Source organism: Chanodichthys erythropterus, chromosome 23, assembly GCF_024489055.1.
Source record: "Chanodichthys erythropterus isolate Z2021 chromosome 23, ASM2448905v1, whole genome shotgun sequence".
NCBI lineage: Eukaryota > Metazoa > Chordata > Actinopteri > Cypriniformes > Xenocyprididae > Chanodichthys > Chanodichthys erythropterus.
In genome coordinates, this window is record NC_090243.1 from 20,309,027 (window position 1) to 20,324,261 (window position 15,235).

General features: G+C 35.3%; 2 protein-coding genes and 1 long non-coding RNA gene across 4 annotated transcripts in view; all 3 read right to left on the minus strand.

Annotated features, from left to right (window-relative positions):
* The window catches only part of LOC137014248 (uncharacterized), a 439,549-nt gene that overhangs the window by 320,872 nt on the left and 103,442 nt on the right, over window positions 1–15,235 (minus strand). The window lies entirely within an intron of this gene.
* On the minus strand, window positions 496–2,736 carry LOC137014104 (uncharacterized). The gene is made up of 2 exons (XM_067378248.1): window positions 2,706–2,736; window positions 496–2,307 (listed from the first exon to the last, which is right to left on the minus strand). Exon 2 carries the CDS (start codon window positions 2,169–2,171, stop codon window positions 705–707), a length of 1,467 nt encoding a protein of 488 aa, XP_067234349.1. The 5' UTR covers window positions 2,172–2,307; window positions 2,706–2,736; the 3' UTR covers window positions 496–704.
* On the minus strand, window positions 5,666–8,378 carry LOC137014417 (uncharacterized). The gene is made up of 2 exons (XM_067378723.1): window positions 8,355–8,378; window positions 5,666–7,207 (listed from the first exon to the last, which is right to left on the minus strand). Exons 1-2 carry the CDS (start codon window positions 8,376–8,378, stop codon window positions 5,666–5,668), a joined length of 1,566 nt encoding a protein of 521 aa, XP_067234824.1.

Here is a 15,235-nt window from a genome sequence, read left to right on the forward strand (position 1 = left end):
AAACTTTTCCAATTGTCTATGAAACCTATATTATTCTGCGGACACCACTTAGACAGCCAGCCATTGAGTGATGATAATCTGCTAACTATCTCATCACTCCAACAAACAGGAAGGGGACCAGAGCAAATTACTTCTCCTGACATTGTATTTGTGAGTTCACACACCTCTTTAATGTTAATTTTAGTGATCTCCGACTGGCGAAGTCGAACATCATTTGTGCCGACATGAATAATAATTTTAGAATATTTACGATTAGCATTAGCCAGCACTTTTAAATTTGCTTTGATGTCAGGTGCTCTGGCCCCCGGCAAACATGTGACTATGGTGGCTGGTGTCTCTATTTTCATGTTCCGTGTAATAGAATCGCCAATAACTAGGTATGAATTTCCATGCTGGTTTGATCCAGATCTTGCTTAGATCATAGACCAGCACAGCCATGCTTAAAAAAAAAAAAAATAATAATAATAATAAAACCATAAAAAAAGATGACCCTTTCAGATTTTTGAGCTTTATTTAAAATAAGAAGACAAGTTTTGAATCCAGGTCACCCATAAAATACAATTTTATAAATATACTAATAAACCTTACTCTTAACAACCAAGTTTAAAAAAAAAAAAAGAAAAAAAAAAGGTACATAGGTGAATGCCCATGCATGTGCTGATAGGGACCAGCCTCATCGACAAACTTAGTATATGAGTATATATTTACACAAAAAAAAAATTCATGCTTCCCAGAGCTCTGTGTTTTTCTTCTCCTGCTCTCTTCTTGATGTTTTCCAGTGTTTCAGCCTTTTCAGGCTCATTTATTTCCTTCAGCTTCTTAATCAGAAAATCAATGTGCAGAAGTGTGAACAGTGAATCGGTGTTGAGTGCGATCTTCTGCAGTTTATCCACACAGTGAAAAGTGTCATTCAGCAGCATTATTTTCTCATCCTCTAATTCCTGCAGTTCTTCTTCCAGCATCTTGACCACAAACACACCATCTCCAACTGTATCTTCATATTTCTTCTTTAAATCTTCATATGTCCTCTTCTCCTTCTTTGTCTTTGTTACATATATTTTTGCTTCTTTGACATGTTTGCTGTAGTGGCATTTATTTGTGCACACTGTACAGTGATTATTTCTCATCACGCTGCACCACGAGAGAAGGGTGAACCACCAGCATCCTGGATAATGGCAGTTCTCCTCACAGAAGGTGCAGCATGTGGCCTTATAGGCTAAAGTACGATCAATATCAACCTTCTCTTTGTAGGGCACTTCAATTTCATACTCAAAGTCTTTATTTTCTTTTACATCTTTCTTGTTCTTCTCCAGAGCTTCTTGAGTTTGTTTCAGCTCATTTTGCTTTAGTTCCATCAATTGAACACGTGACTGTAAATTATTGATATTAGCCTTCAACTGCTTCCGATTCTGCAACACTTCTTGAGTCATCTTCAGGGATTTTGGTTGTATTGTGTCAAGAAACTTGAACAATTGTTCCATTCCTTTAAAACTGAGATTCCATGATTGTTCCTGCCTCTGTTCTTGTTCTTCCTCATCTTCATAATAATCTTCATCAGCAGGTTCTGACTGACAGTTGTCAAACAGGAAATACACTGGCTGATTCTTGTCATTCTCTGCACACTTGATTTTAGCCACTTTAACAGCCGTCAGGGCATTTTTAGGTCGAGCTCCAGTTGAGTGTGTGAAGAGCAGGACAATGTTTTCAGCAATATCTCTTCCAAATAAAGATTGAACAGCATCAAATATGTATCGTTGTCTGTCAGAGAGTCGATTCTGTGTTGCATTGATCACCAGACACACTGCATCTATTTCATAAATCTGTTTTTCAGATGTACATAAACGAAGCAGACTCTCAGCGATCTGTTTATCTTTCTCAATTCCCCGTGTGTCTCCATATCCTGGAGTGTCGATGATTGTTAAATCGACTGGACTCTTTTGGTCATGAAACCCATAAACAGTGATGCTGGAGGTCTGACTGTGAACGGACTCATCACTCGTCTGTAGAGACTGATGATCATCTGTGATCTCAAACCAAACCTTGTCTTCTCTCTGAACACCCAACATGTAGTTGACTATAGTATTGATCAAGGTTGTTTTTCCTGTTCCTGTTTCTCCCACCATCAGAATGGTTTTATGGGGTTTGTCGTTGTCTCTCTCTCCAAAGGTCATTATTTTATATGGATTCGGTGTATCAGAAGGTTCTGTCCTCAGATTCAGATGGTATCTAGTGGGAGTACCACCCTTAATTACAGTACTTTGCTCGATGATATTGCCCAATTCTGGTCGTAGACTGGACCTATTTTGTCTGTAATGTAAAACATACAAAAAACAATAGATTTAAGAGTTTAAACATGTATTGACATACTTATTTTGTTTTACCAAAATATATGACGCAAAACTATGAATCTATGCATTTTAATATTATTTGGTAACTATCCCTGATGAAATGTTTGTACTGGATATAATTTTAGGATATTTTCTTTCCATAAATCATAGATGACATGATTCAACAAGTAAAATAAGTAGTAGTCTTATGCTTTAGTAGAATCAGTGGAGGCAGAAAGACAGTAAACAGTTCTGTAAACAGTGTATTTGGTTATAAGATATCCTTTTCTTCTTCTTAATTCTATATTTATAAGTGAGTGTTAGCAAATAGTATTCTGTATTCAATATAAGGCCTACAGAAGTGTGAATTTAACTTACAATGTTCCTGGTTTGCAACAGTGATTCTTTCTCCAACTCACTTCAGGAACTTAGAGACAGGAAGATCTACTGGTGTATTTATGCTGAGCCAACGCCTATTTTTCATCACATGATTTTGAAATAACTGTCAAAGCATTTGTTTCAACAGAAGTTTTCAAATAAGCAATTTCCACAGGAAACATATTGATGTAAAACACAACGTGATGCATCATCAGAGTTGAGCTGTGGAGTGAACCATTGAAATGATTTTAGGGGCCCACATGTCCAGGGGTCCCACTAAATTTCTAAATTTTATTTTTAAAGAAGTAAAGGACAGAAAGGAATGTTAAAGGAAATATGCAGATTAGTATTAATGCATAACATTATTATTTCTTACATATTGGAAACAATTTACATTATTAGTAATCAGGCAAATATACACTCTCAAAAAGGATGTGTTAATTAATAACACATTTTTTGTGTTATTACTATTTTAACACATTTTTGTGTCAATTTAAGTTGATGATGTGGAGAGAGAGAGAGAGAGAGAGAGAGAGAGAAACAACACTGTGTCCAACACAACATGTGTTAAACTATCATCCAATCACATTGCTGCTACGTCACTCCGCAAGCCGTTAAGCAAGTTTGTGCCTCTTTCTTCATCGGTGGACTTGTGTTCATTTTGACACATTCATTGTGTCAAGAAGGTGATCTGCTGTTAACAAGCAGAATCAAAGAGAAAGTCACAATTTTAAGCCACCATCATGGAGGTCAGGGTTTGCTTTAGTTGAGCTCTTGACCCTTGACTCTTTAATGTTAGGTTTAGTTTGGGTTCCTTCAACTGAGTTATAACAGCCAGACAAGCAAAGAAAAAAAGATGGTCAGGTGGTGTTGGTTATGTTTTCACGTAATCATTATTTGACCTGAACTCGTTTAGAGCCCAGGTTTTGTTTTAGTTGGGCGCTTGACCTTTTTATGTTTTTAAAATAATGTTTCACAGCAAACAATTGTGCATTGCTGAATCAAAAGACTAAAGGAGCTGATCAGCTTGAATTTGCTGCTTGAAAGCCATTTTAAATATAGGTCTGATGTTCAGTTATTACAAAATCGTAACATTACCAAAAAATTTCCATTAAACAAATGCCACCATAAAGCCTCAGTATTAAAAATGAGCGACTGTTACCGCTCAGGCTTATACAAGAAAATATAGCATACAATCCTCAACAGTGGTGACAATAATTATTCATACTGCAGTGCATGATGGGAGTTTTGTCCTATGGTGATACCCAGCATGCATTGCAGCATGAAGCATCTTATTTGTATCACCATTGTTGAGATTCATATGCTGATTCTTGATGTCTGTGTGTGTCTAAGTGATGCAGTAATTCAAAATTTTATGCACCACATGATTTTATATATGTTTGCTGCAGCACTTTCTTCTTATGCTGTAGTTTCACAAAGCCAAAATGTACAAATGGCTAAACAATATGATCAATTGCTTTGGATGTAATCAACTCATAGCGACTACATTAGTATATAAGCACTAACATCACTGTGTTGAATCAATAATGTCAATCTAACTCAGAGATTGGACTCTAAATGAGTTCAGTGATTCAGATCAAACAATGATTACATGAAAACATAACCAACACCTGATCATCTTTTAACTTTGCTTGTTTGGTTGGTTTTAATGCAGTTAAAACTGCCCAAACAAAAGCTAATGTTAAATAGTCAAGGGTCAAGAGCTCAACTAAAACAAACCCTGACCTCGATGATGGTAACTTAAAAATTGTGATTTTCTCCTTTGGTGATTCTGTTTGTTATCATCAGGTGTCTTCAATAATGCTCAATCATCACTCAATTAATCACTTATTTATCTCATTAATGCTTCAGTGGGTGGAATAAAAATATGGCAGGACTTTTACTTTCTGACCCCTGGACTAACCAGAAAAGAACATGAGAAATGTGAGAAATTATTCAGCCCTATGTTCAGTTCATTGTGATATTGTGGTTTATGTATGATTTCAGAACCTCTTATTGTGTCGCTGTTAATTTCATGGTAAATGAATAAAGAAAAGCTTTCCGTCAAATTCATTTGTGCTGTTTTTGAGAACGGATGGATCTATCAAAAAGCTTTTGAAAACGTTTTTGCAAGCATGGTCTGAAGATGATCTGGTTCAATTTTCGTGAAAATTGGAGTAACGACCTAGGAGTTCAAAAAAGGTTTTTTGGAAAATGGCGGGAAAATTTTCATGATGGAAAATGATGTCATAGGGTGCATTCGAATCGGCTTGAACCAAGGAATCAGAGGAATTTTGATACTAGACCTTACGGTTCAAAAGTTATTATCATAAACATGAGTGAAATTTTGGACAGCAGGAGGTAGAGGGATTGAGTTTGAGACTCCAAATTGGCTATGGACACAGTTCAGACTGTCCTCTATCAGTGTGCCAAATTTCACAACTTTTTAACATACGGTTCTATGGGCTGCCATAGACTCCCAGAGCAGAATAATAATAAGAAGAAAACTAACGATTACAATAGGTGCTTTCGCACTTTCGGGACTTGTCCCCTAATAAAGTAAACTAACAGATACAATAGGTGCTACAGCACCTTCAGGGCTTGGCCCCTAACTAAGACGAAAATGTAAAATAAAAAAAGACAGTTACAGTAACAGTCATGATAACAGAATAACCGCTGACATTTATGAAGTTCTGTGCTGACAAAGCAGAGTACTAATTAACCATTTCTTTAATTGAACTCTAAATAATAAGAAATGAAATAGAGTTTACAATAAACAATATAGTGTTTTACATTTGATGCTGAAAACAAGAAAGACAAAAAAATAAACAAGCCTTTTCTGGACCCTATTTTCTATAAAAACCAGCTAAAACCAGCTCATTAAGGTGCAGAACCAGCACAGACATGCTTTTCACAAGCAAAACTTAATGTGTGACCACAATTTTAAGTCACTTCTAAAATTAATGAATTCTTTTTATGAATCCCAGAACTCTGTGTTTTTCTTCTCCTGCTCTCTTCTTCATGTCTTCCAGTGTTTTCACCTTTTCATACTCATATATTTCCTTCAGCTTCTCAATCAGAAAGTCAACATGCAGAAGTGTGAACAGAGAGTCAGTGTTGAGAGCGATCATCTGGAGAGTTTCCACACAGTGAAAAGCTTCAATCACCAGCTTCATTTTCTCTTTCTCTAATTTTTGGAGATCTTCTTCCAGCTTCTTGACCAAAGACTCATCGTTCCTAATCTGATCATTATATTTCTTCTTTAACTCTTCATTTGTCCTCTTCTCCTTCTTTGTCTTTTTTACATATATATTTGTTCCTTTGACATGTTTACTGTAGTGGCATTTATTTGTGCACACTGTACAGTGATTATTTCTCATCACGATGCACCATGAGAGACCACTGACCCACCAGCATCCTGGATAATGGCAGTTCTCCTCACAGACGCTGCAGCACATCGCCACACTGGCTAGAGAAGGATCAATATCAACCTTCTCTTTGTAGGGCACATCAACTTCATACTCAAAGTTCTTATTGTTCTTGACATATTCCTTCTTCTGCTCCAGAGCGCCTTGAGATTTTTTCAACTCATTTTGTTTTAGTTCCATCTTTTGAACATGTGATTGTAAATTAGAGACATTTGCTTCCAACTTCTTCCGATTCTGTAACACATCTTGAGTCATCCTCAGGGTTTTTGGTTTTATGTTGTTAAAAAAACTGAACAATCCTGCCATTCCTCTAAAACTGAGATTCCATGAATGTTCTTGGATCATCTGATATTCTTCATCATCAGCGTCTGATTGACAGTTGTCAAACAGGAAATACACTGGCTGATTCTCATCATTCACTGCACACTTGATTTTATTCTTTTCAACAGCCGTCAGGACATTTTTAGGGATAGCTCCACGTGAGTGTGTGAAGAGCAGGACAATGTTTTCAGCAATATCTCTTCCAAATAAAGACTGAACAGAATCAAATATGTATATTTGTCTGTCAGAGAGTCGGTTATGGATTGCATTAATCACCAGACACACTGCATCTATTCTATGAATCCCTTCTGCAGATTCACTTAAACTGAACAAACTCTCAGCAATCTTTTTATCCACTTCAATACTCTGAGTGTCTCCATATCCTGGAGTGTCGATGATTGTTAAATCTGTTGGACTCTCTTGTAGATAAAACTCATAAACAGTGATTCTGGAGGTCTGACTGTGAACTGATGTTCGGTCACTCTGATCATCTGTGATCTCAAACCAAACCTTGTCTTCTCTCTGAACACCCAACATGTAGTTGATCATCACATTGATCAGGGTTGTTTTTCCTGTTCCTGTTTCTCCCACCATCAGAATAGTTTTATGGGGTTTGTTTTTGTCTCTCTCTCCAAAGGTCATTTTTCTATATAGTTTATATTGATTCAAATTGTCTGAACTTGTTTGCAGACGATATCGAGCAGGATTTCCATCTTCAATTAAGTTGCTTTTCTTAATGAGATCATTATTTTTCTGTATATAAAGCAAAAACAAAACACAATAAGTAAAGACATGTATAAATGATGTAGACTATTAATTTATAAATCATAATCAAATTATAAAATATGCACTAACATCCCTGTTAAAACAAAGGCTTTTTCTCATAATTGAACCCAGAAAAAGTAAGCATTTTATATGTATTTTTGTTGTTTCCATATTAAATGTCAGAGTTGTAATGTTGTAATGTTTTGTTTTAAACATGGGCAAAGCTTGCTGGGATCTAAATAAATATACTTTTTAAAGGGGTTATTTGATGCTTTTACTTCCTCAAACATCCATGCCACAGTGTGATATTAACATAATGCTGGCCCAAAGGCAAAAGCAATGAGAAGACGACTCTTCAGTGAACTGAATGTTGTCATCATGTCTGCCAAAAGTTTGCAAAAGTTGGTGGTTCTTAACAACTGAAATTTCACCGCGATCTCATGAGAATACGTGTGTATTTTTACGTGAAGTGTGGTTCCACCACATGTATATTTACTTACGTTTTCATACACACAAAAACGTACAACATTGACATATTTATTGCACTAAAACGTAAAAATACTTACATATTAACAGCAGTAAAAAATGTAAATCATGTAATGTAAAGTGTGCATGTATATGAATTCCCATGTATTAATATTAAAATCATGGCTTTAATGATTTAAATCTGTTGTATTCAATTGTCATATCAATACATGTTTTCTGTTGAATTTATTGAAAGCAGTTTACTCATCTACTTCATATGAAATAACAATTCTGTTCGTGACTTGTGCTGCAAACTCTATTTTTTAACCAAGACACAATTTGAAATCTTATGAAGAAAATTTCTGTAGTTTTGTAATATTTAGTTTCTTTGCGACAGAGATGACGTTTTCTCCTATGCAGTGACTGACAACACAACCATAAGATACACCAAAACACATCATAAATTCACATCCATTTTATTTTTTTGCTGTACTCCATATCTTTATAATCCTTATAGCCCTTTATCCATTGATCTTCATCTTCATTCTCAGCAACAGTGACCGTCACAGTCAAAGCCCACGCTCGTTATAATTTAAATTTGAAAGTTGCGCCAAAGCCACTGGAAGGCAAGCCTGCAACCTTTAGCCAAAAAAGCGTCATTGGTTCTCACCTGCTTCATCAAAGATTGCGACATGCCGTGTTTCAGTGGATTGACATTTGAAATGAGTGCGCGCCTTCACGGAGAGAAGATGGATTCATATTTTCATGGATTAATAAATTTAAATTCTGCTCTGTACCCTATAAAAAACTATTACCACCAGAGAGGACTGTGACTGTAACTCATCATCATTTGAACTACTTTTGATACCACTTTTGACATTTTCGCAAAAAATGAATTATTGTGATTACGCTTGTTTGTCTGTTATTCTTTTATTTATAACAGTAGGTAGTTTAAAGAAATGGTTATGGGAAGGTTTAGAGGTAGGTGTATAGGATTAATGGCTCAAAATATTGTTTTAATGTTATATTTTTATATAGTTATATTACTAAAATTGTCATTTCTGTCCATTATGTTTTACTCTTAACATTCTGTATAAAATGGGTAGGTTTGGGTACGGGGTGGGGTTTAGGGATCTTACATTTATCTACAAAACGATAAAATGGAAATTATACATGTATCTTTATGACATGAAAAATTCGTAAATATTTTACGTTTATTCGCTGTAAAAACGTAAATATTTTTACGTTTGGTGCCATAATTACGTCAATATTGTATTTTAGCACCTTTATAAATGTACAAAAATGTACGTTTTGTGTCTTTGAAAGTTACGTATTCATACCTATATATAACAATGAGACCAGGCTGGACACACACACACACACAATCGGCAAAGTAGTAAGTAAACAGTAAGTAGATTTGTTATGGTCAGTCGCAGAAAGATACATTAGGATTTTTTCAATAAAGCTGTTTTTAAAGCATATTGCATAAATGTTCTTTTATTATTTTGTTTAATTGTTACAACTTATCCCTGCATGTGTTGGATCTTAATCCGACAGCAGGGCCGGGTCTAGGAGAGGCAATGCCCCTCCAACATCCCTAGGATACTCGTTTTTTTTTTGTGATAGCAAACAAAATGTAAAAAATATATCAACACTAAATTAGTTACATAAGCAAATTTCTAGAAACGTGTGGTTGTATTTTTCTGGTGCGCCTCACGGCACGCATCCTTCTCCCTCACAGACACGCTCAGCACTTCAGGTGCTCACACCATGCTAGAATTGCCATAATTACAAGATTTCAACTTGTAAAAATCATTCATATCCTCATCCACATCCTTATACTAGTTTCCCAAGACTTTTGCACACCTTATCTGATCACTTCTAAAGACAGCCATTGACAATCACATGAGCAGATGATATGCAGCTCCTTCATAAATGCGCTCTAGTCTCTATTTAAACGCGCACACACCTTTAATTCATTGCTACACGATCATGGAACACTTGAAAATTTAGCTTGTAATTTTAAAATTGTGATTTCCAAGTCATGAATCTCGAAAATTAATAAATTATAAACTTTTAAAAAAAAATAGACGTAACTATTCTAGTAAAATATAAAATAGTTTTTCTCAGTTATGTTCAGCTCTGAAATATTCTATCAGCATATTGCACTATTTGTTGAATAGTAGCCTAATATTTGATGTGATAACACCTTTCAGAATCTGCAAAGTATCAATCATTTAAAAAAATAAGTGAGATCAAAAATTGTATTTTTATTTAGCACTGCAACACAAAAATGTATTATTATGAGATGTTTACATATAGTTCACAAAATATAATATCTGCCTTTGCACATATTAAGCAGTTCAAAAGTTTACATACACAATTTATTCTCAGTACTGTGTGTCATTAATTTATGACTGTTTTTATCATTTTCTTTACGATAAGACCCATGTTTGGGATTCTTCTCATACCCAACTGTTACAAATGATGAAAAAATTTACTGATACTCCAGAAGGAAACAATGCATTAAAATTCAGGGGGTATAAACATTTGCACAGGATAGTTGGGGGGTAACTTGGTTTTATTTTGTCTTCTGGAAAGTGTTTTATGAAGCTTATAGGACAGAACTAAAAAAAGTAGATCTTTAAATTAAATAAAAACTTCCAGTCTTATTCCAGTCAGAATTTCCAGTTATCCTGTTCATAGGTTTATAACCCATTGGCTCTCTTATTGTGTTGTGTTGTCTTGGGAATCAGTGAATGTTTGCAGCTTTTGATCATCCAAGTAACAACACACAGAATCAAGAATCAAGCAAATAAACTTTTGAACTGAATCATTTGTGTAAATTCAGTTATTATGTCTTGTGTTTTTATTTTTATATAGCCAAAATAACTGAGCACAACTCAATAGAAATAAACCAAAAGTAAGGGGGGAAAAACACAAAAAAAGAAAGAATCATGCATCCAGGTCTTCTTTACATTTCTTCAATGAACCAAGTTGTCTTCTTCCACTTTTAAATTTTACCATTCTTAAAGATTTAGAGTAAATCCAAAATTCTTTCTGCTTTGTTTTAAGGAACTTACAGTAGATGAATATAACATGAATATAACATTTTCCCAAAATCAACATATTATTCAATAGAAATTGAATGAGTACATCTTCCATTCTTATACCAAAAGTTATGCCATTTTTAGAAAATGCAGAAATCAAATTCATTGTAATTTTAATTGCAATTATGGGGCTGGGGAGATCATAAATCATATTATGCTGCCCCACCAAGTTTTCGAAATGCCCCCCCAGTCATGCAATCCTAGAACCTGAGAACTGAAGTCACACCATTGATTTGGCATCAACTTATAATGGCTGTGGTATTCATGCAGAGGTTTGAATTTGTGACTTTTGTAGTAAACAAATGTGGGAACTTTGAATACAATCTTACTACAGCTCAAAAACTCAGGTGTTACAATCATACCTGATCTCCCCCTAATGGACGCTTCGCTAAGCCCCGCCCTCCTTAGTTACTGTTGCTACGCCTGTCAAGCTTTCGCGCCTGGCAAGTCATTTACAGTAAGTATGCACCAGTGTCAGACATTTCCTAGGAGATAATTAGTCATTTTTGGCGAACAGGTGAAATATCTGAGAGAGCAAGACAAAAGGGACTGCAGTATGCATTCGAGGGATATATCCACAACATAATATGCAACCGATTAGAAAATAATTTGATCAAAATTGAAGCTAAAGCTCCCAGCGCAGCCGCTTCATACAAACCATTCAGACTGGAAACACAAATTATTGAGGAACAGCTTTGTTCATCCACAACAGGTTAAGTGAAATTTGTGAAAATAACCTAATAATTATAAATCAAACAGCTTATCCATAAGTCTTGTGGAATAAACACAAGACATTAGCCTGACCACTTTGCAGTGATAACATTCTCCCGCTTATATTTTTAGCACACCAGGCTACTCCGTCTTGCCTTTAATCATCTCATTTTATGTTCAATCAAATATATGCATTATTTACAAAGAACCATAATTATTTCCAAGCAATGATGTGCTGAGTTAGCTAGCTAGCTAACCTACCCCTCAGATTGTCCTACCCGGGCTTACTGCATATGCATACATCAATATTACATCATTGTTGTCATGATAAATAACACAAAATTACTGTATTTGCATTATTGTAAGGGTAGGTTTAGTGTTGATGTAGGTGTAGACATTAACAAAGCACAATCTCATAAGTAGCATTTTCCGCTATCGATTTATACTTGTTCTAACGATTAATGCTATATCATATTGTGCTACCACTACACTGTAAAAAATGATTTTTTGAACTTGTAAATAAAGATAGCATAATTTAAGTATATTTTACAAACAAATCCTATTTTGTCTTTTTACTTCAGAATGTCATGTTTAATTCAATAAACTACTTGAGGTTTCGTTTTATTTTATTGTGCTTAAATACATAAGTAAATTTAAATGGAACTCCCCAAGTAATATTTACTTAGTATCTTGTCATATAATGAACTAATGCAAAAAAAAATGACAAACACAAGTAAAACTTACTCCACGAAGCCAGGCAATCTCTGCGCATGCGCTCTTGGTCCCCGAAGTGGCGCGCAGAGGAAGAGGAAAGCAACGGAAAATTTCCTGGAAGGACGATTTGATTTTTACACGGTAAGTTATAAAATATTTGTTTATTTAGTTATGTTTCCAGTGAAGTATAGAGCAATTAGGCTGTCTGCAGTTCTGGTGGTTAAAGAGTAAACGCATTAACTGTTATAGTCGACAGAGCTGAGTTTGCTAAAGAACCGATTAGCACAAACATCCGTTATTAGCAAACGGCATCTGTGTCGAAAACAATTGTCTTGTATTTTACATGTAATCTACGGAGAAGTTTAATGTAAGTTACAGTGAAGTTTAAAATACACTTTGCCGGACGAGAGCGGCGCGATGCGTCGCGACAAATGCCAATAGAAGGGCGTCTGTTTATTCATCTGTGTGAATAAATAATTGTGCCCTCATGTGCTATCTGAATTATAAATACAAGTTTTCTAATTAGAAATTGGACATGTACAGCATCGAAAGTCAAATTTACGAACCCGGGATTATACCCGAGCCCTGAGATGGGTGGCCATTAACTTTAAACGCGACGGAGAAAACCACTAATACCCCATTAATCCACATCAACTACACTGCTTTGTCTTATTTATAAAATAGATAAGCATTTGATGCATATTAATCAAGTAAAGAAGAGATTATACTCCCTATTGAAGCTATACAATAGTGATACATTTTCTAGTGTATGTGTTCAGGCAGCCTTAAAGAGATAGTTCACTCAAAAATAAAAATTCTTCACCATCAAGTTGTACCAAACCTGCATACATTTCTTTCTTCTGCTGAACACAAAAGAAGATATTTTGAAGAATATGGGTAACGTTAACCAAACAGTTAATGGACCCCATTGACTTCCACAGTATGAGGGGGAAAAAATACTACAGAAGTCAATGGGGTCCATCAACTGTTTGGTTATCAAAAAATTTCAAAATATCTTCTGTGTTCAGGAGAAGAAAAAAAAAATCATACAGGTTTGGAACATCTTGAGGGTGAGTAAATGATGAAAGATTTTCATTTTTGGGTGAACTATCACTTTAACTCTACCAGATGATTGAAAATTTATTGTTGATAGGCTAATTACTTGAATGCAGTTGTTCCAAATAAATTAAATTTCAAATCAAGTATATTTATTCAAATTTTATTAAAAGAAATCTATTTCTGATATTATCATTTCTAACATATGTTCCACAGATTGCACTCACTCACCGTTCAAGCTCATGGACAGCACTGTAGGAGAGGAAGATGCCAACACAGCTGACGTCGTTATCGTCATTGAGGGAAGGTGCTGTTTAACTCTGATTAAATCTGAGAGCTTTATGAACCACACATTGGCAGCAATGTCATTGGACTTTTTAAGGTCTGGATAAATAGTAAATACATAGTTAAAATAGTCATTGTGACTACAGTGGTACAACCGTAATATTTTGAAGAGAGAGGTATACTTTTTGTGCACAAAAACAAAACAAATTCATTCAACAATTTGAACCATTTCATACATAGTGAACTCAGTGCAGGATTCCATGTTTACATCTGAACGCCAGCTCATTTTATTAGCCGCCTCCTGCGTCAGCATCATGTTGACACAACCATGTTGTGCTGCTCACGTGTTCAGCTTCGGCCAGTACTGAGTCGACATATGGACGTAAACATGGAAGCCTGCATTGTCACTACCTATGACAATGGTTCAAATTGTTGATTTAAGTCTTTATTTTTGTTTTGTTTTTGTGTACAAAAAGTATTCTTGTCGCTTCATAACATGAAGGTTGAACCACTGTAATCATGTTGACTATTTTAACGATGTTTTTACTATTTTTCCAGACCTCAAAAGGTGCAATGACATTGTTGCCTATGTGTGCTTCAGAAAACCCTCGGAAGATGAACGAAGGTCGTATGGGTTTGGAATGACATGAGGGTGAGTACTTAATGAGAGAAATTTCATATTTGGGTGAACTAACCCTTTAAACTATCCCCCAAAGCTGAGAAACACATTTGAAGTCTTTCAAAAATCTTTCTTGGGCTGGATGCTTTAAAGGGTTAGTTCACCCCAAAATGAAATTTCTCTCATTAATTACTCACCCTCATGTCGTTCCACACCCGCAAGACCTTAGTTTATCTTCAGAACACAAATTAAGATATTTTTGATGAAATCTGAGGATATCTGATCCACACATTGGCAGAAATGTCATTGTATCGTTTGATGTCCAGAAAGGTAGTTAAATATTTTTAAAATGGTCAACTTGACTACTGTGGTTCAACCTTAATGTTATGAAGTGATGAGAATACTTTTTGTGCACAAAAACAAAACAAAAATAACGACTTGTTTACGTCCAAGTGCCTGTTCATTAGTGGCCGTTTCCTGCGTCATGCTGCTCACGTGTTCAGCTTCGGCCAATACTGACTTGCTGTTCAGACGTAAACAAGGAAGCCTGCACTGAGTTCACTATGTATGACAACGGTTTAAATGGTTGAATAAAGTGGTTATTTTTGTTTTGTTTTTGCACACAAAAAGTAATCTTGTAGCTTCATAACAGAGGTTGAACCACTGCAGTCACATTGACTATTTTAACTATGTTTTCAGTTACCTTTCTGGATGTCGAAAAGGTGCAATGACGTTGCTGCCAATGTGTGGTTCAGAAACTCTTGGATTTCATCAAAAGTATCTGCAAAAAGTCTGCTAGTTGGCCATTTTGTTTGACACTTACACTTTTTGTATTTGCTCATTTGTTCAGCAAGTCTCTAAAAAGGTTTGTTATTTTAAATTAAGTTTGTACTATACTGTACTGTTTCACAGAAACATTGTAATGCAGTGTAATGTATAAGTAAGTGTTGTATGTAAGATCACAGTTAAGCATCTCACGTTAAATTGTTGTGTTCTGTTAAACACATTGAAACATCTGTGATAGGATAAAGATGCTGAACCACTTTGGCCATGTTT